Source organism: Castor canadensis, chromosome 16, assembly GCF_047511655.1.
Source record: "Castor canadensis chromosome 16, mCasCan1.hap1v2, whole genome shotgun sequence".
Classification (NCBI taxonomy): Eukaryota; Metazoa; Chordata; class Mammalia; order Rodentia; family Castoridae; genus Castor; species Castor canadensis.
The window spans coordinates 21,493,562-21,504,875 of NC_133401.1; the positions used below are offsets into that span (position 1 = coordinate 21,493,562).

An 11,314-nucleotide genomic window follows, 5' to 3' on the forward strand; every position below is an offset into this window, starting at 1 on the left:
GCGTCCCACCTATAAAATCAGGATGACAACCTTCCCACCAGGTTCCTGGGGAAAAGTTAAAGAGGTGGTGAGTGTCATCTGCCCCCTGCATAGTGCTGGTTGTAAAGCACTGCATGCCTAAGTTACCCCAGGTGCACACATGGGTAAACTGAGACCTCAGCAGGAATAACAACCCACTAAGGTTTGGGGATGACCTCTGTGTTGTGGTGGGGGACACACCCAACACCAGGCACACACAAGTGGTGACTATAGCCAGAACTGCTTTATTGGTCGAAGTGAAGAGCCTGGGCTCAGGCCTCGCCAGGGACCTAGAACTCCATGTCCTCCACAAGGTCCTGTAGGTAGGCTTTATACTGGTCAGAAGTGAGGGAGAGAGGCTGGCTGTTGGAAATGTGCAGATCCACAGTGTTCTCCAGCGAGGAGGCACCCCCTGAACGAGCCATGTCTAACAGGGCCTTAAGGCATGTGGGAACAACCTGTGGGTGGCAGGGAGGAAGACAGGGAAAACACCTTACTACTCTCTTCCCTGGGGTGTGGACTGCAGTTCCCATCAGGCCCCAACTTAGCCCAGAATGAACCACCAGGGCTGCGGGGAACTGTAGTTTTTCCCTACATTCGTAAACATGGGAGGCCACAGTCCCCATGCTAGGGCTAAGCAGCTATGGTCAGGATTCCTGGAGCCTCAGTGCTCACAACAGCTGCTAGAGCACTGCTGGCTTCCACAGGGTCTAGAGAGCTCAAAACAGGCTCTGGGGTAAGTTCATGTTGAAGGACACCCGAAAGTTCCTGGGGATCAGGAGCTAGTGCTTAGACCTGTGGCCAGTTTAGTTTCTCAGAGGGGCTTCTGGGAGTTGTAGTTCCTGGGGCTATAATGTCCCTTTATAAGACCATCCCTCCCAGCCCCAGAAGCCCAGGACCACAGGCACCTTGACCATCACAAGCCTCTTGACCCACGGCTGGTCTCGGGGCCATGCTTCCCCAACACAGAACCAGAGGGTGTAGCGTGGTGAGCGTCCACTTCCTTCCATGAAGCTAATGAGATCTGGGGGCCCAGAAACCCAGTCAGGAAAGGGAAGAAGACCTTCTGCCCACCCCAACCCTAGTAGTAACCCCATGACCTCCCCTGACTAATGTCCTTTGCCACAACCAAGGGCTGCCAGTCTAGGGAAAGCCCCTGCAGCTCTGGCACAGACTTAAGTGTTCTGCCCTCCCACCAGGATAGGGCTGGAGGACTGCCCCTCCCCGACCCCACCGGGGCCCAGAGGACCCCAAGGGAGCTGAGTGGAGAAAGTGGTAGGCCTTTAGAGCTCTTGAACCTGTAAGGCCGTGCTATTCAATATGTAGCCAGCAGCCACATGAGGCTATCTAAATTGTAACTATTGAGCTGGGCAGTGACCAGTCTGTAATCCAGTACTCAGAAAAGTGAGGCAGGAGGATCTCAAGTTTGAGGATAGCCTGGGCTACAAAGCAAGACTCCATCTCCAAACAAACAAACAAAAAAAACCATCACCAACAACAAAAACATACATACTAAAAAAAAAAGTCCCCAAAATTGTAGTTAACTAAAATGGCATAAAAATTTTAAATTCCTCAGTTGCACTTGGCTTATTTGGGTGCTCAATAATCACTTGGGGCAAGGGAACAAACAGCTGGTCTCAGCCAGGTGCTGGTGGTCACACCTGTAATCCTAGCTACTCAGGAGGCAGAGATCAGGAGGATCAGGTTTCAAAGCCAGCCCCAGAAAATAGTTCTCAAGACTTTACCCAATACAAAAAAAGGGCTGGTGGAGTGATTCAAGTGGTAGAGTGCCTGCCTAGTAAGCATGAGGCCCTGAGTTCAAACCCCAGAACCACCAAAAAAAAAAAAAAAAAAAAAAGCTGGTCTCCATCACTACAGAAAGTTCTAGTAGGCAGTGAAGGCCTAAGGGATTGATCTTCCTAGTTAATTTTTCTGTCTGGGTTTTTTTCCATCTATGGAAGGAACCTAGGGCCTTGAGTATGCTAAGCAAGCACTCTTAGCTGAGTTCCACCCCCAGCTCTTCCACTGTTTATGTATCCACTGTCACTGATGAGAATAGCAATAGCCACTAGTTCCCTGAGTCTCTTCTGTGTATTGGGCCTTTTGCTGCAGAGCAGGTAGCCAGTCAGTGGCCTCAACAAGCAGGCCCTACACTACCTGATCCCAGGGCCCTTAATCACCTTGACCTTTTGCTTCCCACACGGAGCATTCACCTGCCACAAAAGGTCCCAGGTTGAACACACTTCCGTCCTTGTCCTTGGGGACTTCACCATCATGCCCGTGTCCGCTGTCAGGGAGCAGCTCCTCACCCACGGCCCAGTATGCATGGGAGTGTCCCAGGCGCCGGGTCCAGAGACACTGCCCTGCCCGCCACAGAGCCAGTCCCCCGCCCTTCAGGCCATTCAGCACATGTCTCACGTAGCCCTTCACTCCCTTGTCTGTCAGGGACATCCCAGGGTCTGGCAGGGTTATTGGTTGCCCAGGCAGGGTCTGGTCCCCAGCTTCTGGGCCCACCAGCCGCAGGCCCCCAGGGCAGAACACTGTTTGCTGGAAGACCTGGCGGCCTCGGTAGAAGGCAGTCACCTCGAACTCCCACTCTGAGCAGCATCAACATGAAGGGGGAGAGATAGAAAGGATGGGAGTGAGGACCACTGCCCCCACCGTAGCCCAGCCCAGCCCAGCCCCTTCCAGCCCACAAGTGGCACTCACGTTCCTCAGGCTCCAACAGCAGCCTCAGTGGGTTATCAGGGGGTGCAAGGTTTGGGTGGGGCAAGGAGTTGTCTGAGTCGGGGCTCAACAGGAGCTGAGAGTAGTGCTCAGGAGCCACTGCCAGGCCTGAGGGCCCCTCAACTGGGAGTGGGGCCAAGGCCATGTCACCCAGTAAGTCCAGGAGGTCTTCCTGGACAAATAAGAGCCAGACATTTCAACAGCTTTTCCTGGGTCAGGCAGATGGGAAACTTGGGGAGGAAATAGGGGTTGGTGGTGGGGGGAGACAAGGCCTAAGTTGGCCCATGGAAGGACAGGGCAGAGGCTGAGAGGCAGGACAGTTGGGTACATTCTCACCGGGGTATCAGGGGTGCTGCCTGCGCCATTGGTTTCTGGAGAGGTGTCCAGTTGGGCAAAATCGCCAGCTCCTGCAGAGAAAGGAGGTGAGCAGAGTGGGGATGGCAAAGACCCTTCAGACCTCGGCCCATCAAGCAGGTGATGGGTTCACACCTGGGTTCACAAACTCGTAGATCTTATGAGGGTCATGGGGGTCCTTGCTCCGGTCCTCTGCTAGCCGCACCCCTTCCTTCCGGTTCAGGGCAGACCTGAAATTCCTCTTCCAGGTTGGCAGATCTGGCTTATCCTTCCCAGGAATGTAAGCACCGCTGGCCTCGGCCCAGGCCTGGGGTACCAGTGGTACAGGAGTGAGGAGGATGACTTAGACCCTGCCCCTGGGGTCCTAACACCTTCCCTCTTGGTTCCAACACTGCAAGGTTCCATCCCTAAATTCTTGTATTCTGCACCTCAACCTCCTTCTTCCTCCTCACTCCCACCACCTGCCTCCAGCTTTCAATTTTCAAAAACCTTGGCTTTCTAAGACAGCCTTCTAGATTCTATTTGGTATCACCCACTAGTGCCCCAGGTCACTCCACCCGTCACATTTTTTATTTTACTGTTTTTTTTTTTTTTTTTGGCAGTACTGAGGTTTGAACTCAGGAGCTACACCTTGAGCAACTCCACCAGTCCTTTTTCAAGATAGGGTCTCGTGAACTATTTGCCCAGGCTGGCTTTGAACCGTGATCCTCCTTATCTCTGCCTCCTGAGTAGTCAGGACTACAGGAGTAGGCCGGTGCCGGGCCCGTCACAATCTTAATAGTTTACCACCACTAGTACATCCTAATTTGGTGATCAGAACCTCACATTTGAGGCTCTGAGTATCGCCTCTAATGTTTCAAAGAATTTACAACCAAGAGCCCCGCGCCATGATCCCCCAACCTCCATAATGCTCCTCCTTTAAGATCCAACCCCGCTTTCCCGATTTTACACTTTTATGCCCTGAACCCGGCGGTTCCATCCTGTACCTGCTTCGCCGTGATCCTGCTGGCCCCGCCCCTCCGACCCCAACTCCTCCCATATTTATTGTGAGCCCGCCCCACTAGGGCTAACCCCGCCCTCTAGTCCCCGCCCCCTCAGCGTCCTATTTGCTGAATGCTGCACTCTCCTGGGTTTCCCGCGCTCTGGGGCGCACGCACCTGGAAGATGCCGAAATCTTCTAGCTGCGCATCCTGTCGCAGGCCGTGCTTCCAAGGGATGCGGAAGCGCGTGCGGCTTGCATCCAGCCAGGCTACGCCTTCCAGATGCCCCAGGTCCAGCTGCGACATCAGCCATGGCAAAATCCGCGGCTTTTGAGTTCCCATGGACCGGCCTGCACGCACAGGGCAGTTCCTGGGCGCGGGCGGCCTCCTGGGCCTATGTGGCCAAGGAGCTCCGCCCCCGATCCTCCCTCTCAATGGGCCACGATGCAAGCTTTCACCTATGTTTTTTCCCGGAGTACAAATCCAACCTCTTCCCATCCTCCAGAGAGACTCCCTTATTCAGCGAGGACTTCCATATCCAGTGTAGACCCCTTTTCCTTCCCCAGCGTCATCAGCGCAGCCGCTCCACCCCTTCGATTCGGCCAATGAAGACCCTTCTCTTTTCTGTCAGACCCCTCCCTCACATCATCCAAAGAAGGTACCCCCTGTTCCAGGAGCGAGCCCCCCCCCCTCACCTAACGGGGACGCTATTTCCCCGTTTACCCTAATGTAGACTCCTCCTCCACAGTGCCCCTCATAAGATCTACTCCTGCACTAGATCTCCATTCGCAATTCCCCCAAGCTTCCCTGCAGGGCACGAGCCCATTTTCCAGAGATGCGGCTCCCATTTTCAGAACCCATCTCTTCCCCTTAGACTCCCCCAGTGTAGACGCCTCCTCTCTTCTTTTTCCCTTCCTGCTTTTTCTAGTTTTTCCATTGCCGACCTCCAGCGCCACCCATTGAAGTTCCCTCCTAGTTTCACTCTCCCCGGAGTACACAACCTTCCTCTGCAAATATCAGCACCGACCCATCCTTTCTCTCTCGTTCATCCCGGACGCCACCAACTCTCTTTCGGGTCCCCAACTCTTCCGCGTTCCCTACCGTGGGAGGGTTGGGGCGCAGAAGCTGCTGGGGCCCACCCCGGTCCTTGCGCTCCGTGTGGTTAGTTGTCAAACTCGAAGCTGCGCACCCCGATTCCTATCAGCTAAGCTTCACAGCGCTGGGACTTTCGTTTCTATCGATTTCTTAAAATAAGAACAACTTTATCATTCTTTGGGTAAGAGAGACTCAAAAGCAAAGGGGGTTTTGGGGAACCCAGCCCGTACCACTCATGCCCTTTTTTGGTCTTCCGGCCACAGGCATGCTGGGAACGTCATATGCAAATTAGACGGACACTCAGCGCCCCCGCCCCTTCTACGTTGGAGGCGGTTACCAAATCGGCGCAGTGCGCAGGCGCGGGAAAGTTGAACTAACAAAAGTTTGTGCAATCAGAGTGGAGGCGGAGACGCGGACAGGGGCGCCAGCAGAGAGGCCCCAGAATAGGTGAGCAGGTTGTTGGGGAGGACTGGGGTCAGCAGGGGACCGAGATCCAGGCTACCCCCCCAGTCCCGCTTCTCCGACGATTCTCCAAGCGCTTGGGGTCCCCTGGATTCCAGCCTGACTCAGATAGTGGGAACTACACCTCCCAGAAGGCTACGCGGCGAACAGCCAGTTTCTTACGAAGCCTTTTGGGATTTGTAGTTTCCCATCTTCTAAAAGCTTCAGTAACTCCTTAAGGAGTTGGAGCTCCAAGACCCCCGTCCTTCGGAGAAACAGAAGTCCAAGTCCCCAACCTCCTCTCTTAAATCCAATAATCCAGACCCCAGACTGTTCCTTTCCCAGGATAAGCCAGTCCCTATCCCTCTTCTCCCTCAGGGGACTCAAGAATCTGGGTCCCAAGACTCTAATTCTCCCAAGCCCTTTGCACCCTCCTCCCTTGGGGACCCATGAGTCCTGGCCCCATCTTCATTGAAGAACTAGAAGTTTGGACCCAAGCCTCCACTGCCAGCTGAACCCTGGGTCCATCCCTATCCCCTCTCTCCCAGGTGCCTCCATGGCAGGCTCTGAAGAGCTGGGGCTCCGGGAGGATACACTGAAGGTCCTAGCCGCCTTCCTTAAGCGGGGTGAGACTGCCGGGTCCCCTGTCCCAACCCTACCCAGGTAAGAGAGGCCCCGGGGTCTACATTTGGGTTGAGACTCTCCTCTAACTCTTGCTCCTGGTGTCAGCCTGTCTCCTTTCTTCATACCTGGTTGTATTCCCTGCCTCTGGGAGTTGCAAGAGGGGTCTTCCACGGGAGGAAAAAGGGACTGCTTACAAGAGATCTCTGGGTCATTTATTTGGGTTCCACCTCCCCAGGATCCCTGACCAAGACGAGCCAACAGACTTCCTGAGCCGCCTTCGAAGATGTCTTCCTTGTCCCCTGGGGCGAGGAGCCGTTCCACCTGAATCTCCTAGGCCTTGCTCTCTGCCTCTGCAACCCTGCTATGGTTCAGAGCCTGGTAAGAGATTTCCCTGAGTCACCTGTAAAACTGGCATAGCCAGGAGCTTTGGATCCTAAACCACAGACAGGATAAGGTACTAGAAGTCTTCAGAACCAACCCTCACCATCCTGTTCCTCTTCCCACAACCCCAGTTAGATTCCTGGCAATTTAATTGGCTAACAGGGGGGAGGGTATTGGACCCCTTTCTAGGTACTCATTATCTCTCTTTCATAAATGCGTCCCTGCCCCTTAGGGAAGTTCCTTTGTAGCCACAGTACCCCCAGTAGAGAGGCAGGAGACTGTTATCAATCACAGCTGCCTAATTGGTTGTAGGGCTCTGGGAAAAATCCTTTGTCTTCCTTGCTCCTGGGATAAGAGATGTGGGCTTGATCAGGCATGAGCCGCCTTTCATAGGCAAGCCTGGGTAGACTAGTAATGGCTGCTGTGACAACTGGTGTGAAAAGAATTTGCAGCCCCAGCGATGAGCACGGTGATCCATTGGTGATGTCTGAAGTGGGAGGGGTTGGGTGGTAATAGCAGGAATGCCACGTGCCTGCCTTCCTTGATGAAATAGTCTTCAAAGTCCAGTTCAATTCTGACATTCTAAGTTCAGTCTGGGAACACAATAAAGTGGAAAGGTCAAGGGTTATTGACCCTATTGGCATCTATTACCAAGTTTTCTCACGGGACTTCAGTTTACTTCCCTATGACATGGGAATTGTTGCTATCTGGAAGGTGCTTCTGAAGTCCTGATATTTCATAGTCATTGACTTTTTTTTTTTTTTTTTTTTATCCCAGGCCCAACTACTCCAGACTTCTATGCCCTGGTGGCCCAGCGGCTGGAACAGCTGGTCCAAGAGCAACTGAAATCTCCACCTAGTCCAGGTGAGGTAGAGAGGCACCTTAGAAAAGGATGAGGGTCAGTGGGCAGCCAGGGCTCTGTCCCAAGCAGATTCTCTTCTGCCCTCAGAGTTACAGTGTCCGCCACCCACGGAGAAGGAAGCCCTGTTACGGAGGCTGGTGACATTGCTGGAAGAGGAGGCTGAAGTCATCAACCAGAAGGTGACAGGCCTCTGTTCTGTGCCTCAGTGAGGACAGGAGTTGTGGGATGGTAGGGCACTGGGATCGGAAGCTGTATCCGGGAAGCCAGGTGTGGTGGCACATGTCTACAATCCCAGCACTCATGAGGCAGAGGCAGGAAGAGCATACATTTTAGGCCAGCCATGGCTATATAATGAGACCCTGTCTCAAAAAGCCAGGTCTGTCTGGTGGCTTGCCTATAATTGTAGCTACTGGTGAGGTGGCCAACAGGAAGGATTGAAGTTCAGTTTAGCTCATGCAAAAAGTTAGCAAGACCTGTGGTTTAGCGGCAGCTTCTATAGAATCTGGTTTATGATTGGCTTGTTTAGAATCTGGTTTGTGATTGATGGATGGGTCTAGGCTTAGTGTTGACACCTATGGCTGGCACCCAGCCCCCTATTGGCTGGCCATGGGAACTTGACTGAGTTCCACCCACATCTTACCTTCTGCATCCCACAGCTGGCCTTGGACCCCACCCTGCACCGCAAGCTGGCCCGCCTGTCAGCAGGGTCCTTTGCCCGCTTAGTGGAGCTGTTCTCCAGCCGGGAGGGCAGCCCTTGCCCAAACCGCACAAGCTCCTTGTTGCCATGTCCAGGACCCCCACCGCCTTCTCCGGAGCCCCTGGCTCGCCTGGCCTTGGCTATGGAGCTGAGCCGTCGCGTGGCACGGCTAGGGGGCACCCTGGCTGGCCTCAGTGTGGAGCACGTACACAGCTTTACTCCCTGGATCCAGGCCCATGGGGGCTGGGTGAGCCACCAGTGCCTCTCGGGGCCTCATTCTACCCTATTGTAATGTGAGGGGGGTGGCTTCCTGGCAAACCTCACCCAATCCCCCTCCTCTACCATTCATTCATTCTGCATTTATTGAGCACCTGCTATGTACCAGGCACTGGTGACAGTGCAGATGCTCTGCCTGGCTGAAGCCACTGGTGTGTGCTAGCAGTTGTGAGATCAAAATGCGTGAGTACCTCTCCCCAGGCCTCAGTTTTCTCATCTGTAAAGTGGTGGGACAGAGGGCTGTTGTGTGGAGTAAGCGAGGTCATCTTGATAAGTATTTGCTCATTACTGGCAGGCCTTGAGCATTTGCAGGCTTTACTGATTACTGCTGCCTGTCCAGTGGTGCCTGCTGGAATGTCCTTCCCCAGCCTCACGTCCTCTGTTCTTTCTGGTGGGCTCTGGTAGCACCTCTCCTGAGGCCTTCCTTGGCCCCTATTTATTTACCTTTTTTGGGGCAGTATTTGGTGTTCAACTCAGAGCCTCGACCTTTCCAGGCAGGTGCTTTCCCATTTGAGCCATGCTGCCAGCCCTTTATGTGTTGGTTATTTTTGAGATAGTCTCACTTAAGCACTCCCACTCCCTTCCTCCTATTTGTGCCTCCCCACATAGTTAGGGATGACAGGTGCACTCACTATGCTCAACCATTTGTTGAGATGAGGTCTCATAAACTTTTTGCCAGGGCTGGCCTGGAGCCTTGATTCTCTGAATCTCTGCCTCCTGAGTAACTAGGATTACAGACTTGAGCCACTGCACTCAGCCCATTTGTTTGTTATTTATTTAACTTATTATTTACTGTGTTGGGGATGGAACCCAGGGCCTTACGCATGCTAGGCCAGCCCTGCATTTGAGCTGTATTCCTAGTCCATAGCCAACATTAAAAATCCTGGCCACTGGGCTGGGGGTGTGGCTTACGTGAGATCCTGGGTTCCATGTACAGCAGTGAAAAAAAGAAAATAAAAAATAAGTCAGGCATGGTGGCACACACCCTGTAATCCCCTCCCTGGAGGCAGAGGCAAGGAGGATTGGGAGTTTGAGGTCAGCCTGGTCAAAGTTAGCTTGGGACTGTTTCAGAAATAAAACAAAAGGGCTGCAGGCATGGCTCACTGTTAGAGCACTTACCTGGCATGCTCCAGGCCTGTACCATATAATAATAATAATAATAATATAATAATAATGATGATGATGAAATGACAGGTGCCCATACCCAACTTCCAGTCCCCTTCCCTTATTTTGCTCACAGCTTTATGTCCTCTGCTGGAGCAGACTCAGTCTCCAGCATGCTGGCTGTATGACTTTGGCAACTGTCTCCCTTACCCTGCCCACCAATCTGTTACCTGCCTTGTGGGAGGACCTGGCTTGCTCTTGTTCTCAGACTTGCGGGAGCTGGCGGGTGTATTTTAGGAGCAAGGATTCCAGGCCTATAGGGCCGGAGCTGAGAATCCAGGAGAGGGTGAGAGAAGAGTGGGAGGAGCAGCCAGACCCTGCCAGGGTCTGTGATCACCCTGAGAACTTGGACTTTGACTCCCTGTGAGCCAAGGGCACTGAGTGGCAGAGGTACCTGAGCTGATTTCCGTGTTCACAGCGTCCTCTGGGGGCCGCACTCTGAACGCACTCTAGGGGACAGGGGTGGTGTAGGGAGGCCAGGGAGGGTGGGTTGGACCAAGGATGGGGCCGTGGAGAACTTCATCCAGAAATAACGCTGACAAATGTGGCTGGGTGTGTGGCACTGGATGCGGGCCTGAGCAGCTCAGGGTAAAGACTTGGATGATTGGAGGTGACCAGAAGAGGAAGGTGCCCTGCAGACTTCTGGCTTGTATATTTGTAAACTTGGTCTTTTTAAAGGAGTAGTAAGAGATGAGCTTCGGTGAGGCCAGGTACTGGACAAGGATATCAACGGAATGATATCCCACAGCACCCTGTGGGATCCGTCCTTGGCCTTGTCTTCTGGGCAGAGAGGAAGAGTCTCTCCTAAAGGCATAGGAACCTGCACAGAGCCACTGCCCTTAATCACTGACATCCTGGGGCTCTGGCTCCCTCTTTCTCTGGGTCTGTGTCCCCAACCAATATCTGCCCCTCTCCCTGAGTCTCTGTCTCCTCTCTCTGGGTCTCTGTCTCTTTCTATGTTTGTTTCCCCCCCCCACCCCGGGTCTCTGTCTCCCTCCCCTGCCTGGTTCTTTGCCATCCCATCTCAATGCAGTGGGTTAGTGTGGCTGTCATGAGTGGAGGATACCTCCCCTGCTCACAGGCTCTGCCACTGTTCTCCTCCAGGAGGGCATCCTGGCCATCTCACCAGTGGACTTGAACTTACCCTTGGACTGAGATCTTCCTCAGAAGCTGCTAGAAGACCTGACCTCGGGGCCCTGCCTTCTTTGCTTGTTTTTCCCTTTCCACTCAGGGCCATTGGGTGGTGGCTGCCCTACCTGTTTTTGCCAAAAAGAAATTGTTTAAAAACATTTCATATTAAAAACTTTTTTAAAGTATTTGTTTTTTCATTAAGGACGAAAGTTTTGGGTTTTTTTTTTTTCCCCTTCTAGTGCTGAAAATGGAACCCAGGGCCTCCCATGTTAGATCTACCTCATCCCCACAATTCTAAGTAGAAAAGATTTGGTTCAGAGATCTCTGGTTCACTTGTTATTTATTCTTTCTTTTTGTCTTTTTGGGAGGGTGGGCTGTACTGGGATTTAAACTCAGAGCCTTGTGTTTGCCAAGCAGGTGCCTTACCACTTGAGCCATGGCCCCACCATATTTTTTTTTCTTTTTGAAACATCGTCTCACTTGCTAGCCCAAACTTGCCTGGAATTTGTGCTCCTGCTGCCTCTATCTCCCAAGCCCTGGGATTACAGGCATGTGCCACCACAC

General features: G+C 53.0%; 2 protein-coding genes across 7 annotated transcripts; one reads left to right on the top strand and one right to left on the bottom strand.

Annotated features, from left to right (window-relative positions):
• Positions 1-243: 243 nt before the first annotated feature.
• Positions 244-5,439, bottom strand: Irf3 (interferon regulatory factor 3). Of its 6 annotated transcripts, XM_074057975.1 has the most exons (8): positions 5,181-5,439; positions 4,257-4,429; positions 3,235-3,406; positions 3,082-3,152; positions 2,728-2,917; positions 2,232-2,615; positions 927-1,042; positions 244-476 (listed from the first exon to the last, which is right to left on the bottom strand). In XM_074057975.1, the coding sequence occupies exons 2-8, from the start codon at positions 4,419-4,421 to the stop codon at positions 309-311; spliced, it is 1,266 nt and encodes a 421-aa protein (XP_073914076.1). In that variant the 5' UTR covers positions 4,422-4,429; positions 5,181-5,439; the 3' UTR covers positions 244-308. The 6 variants fall into 6 exon arrangements, with proteins under 6 accessions (XP_073914076.1, XP_073914077.1, XP_020015559.1 ...); XM_074057976.1 differs by lacking the exon at positions 4,257-4,429 and having other exon boundaries at positions 5,181-5,438; XM_020159970.2 differs by lacking the exon at positions 3,235-3,406 and having other exon boundaries at positions 5,181-5,438.
• A 20-nt stretch (positions 5,440-5,459) lies between these two features.
• Bcl2l12 (BCL2 like 12) lies at positions 5,460-10,885 on the top strand. The gene is made up of 7 exons (XM_020159974.2): positions 5,460-5,621; positions 6,164-6,278; positions 6,475-6,617; positions 7,398-7,484; positions 7,570-7,661; positions 8,139-8,426; positions 10,724-10,885. Exons 2-7 carry the CDS (start codon positions 6,172-6,174, stop codon positions 10,772-10,774), a joined length of 768 nt encoding a protein of 255 aa, XP_020015563.1. The 5' UTR covers positions 5,460-5,621; positions 6,164-6,171; the 3' UTR covers positions 10,775-10,885.
• Positions 10,886-11,314: the final 429 nt, after the last annotated feature.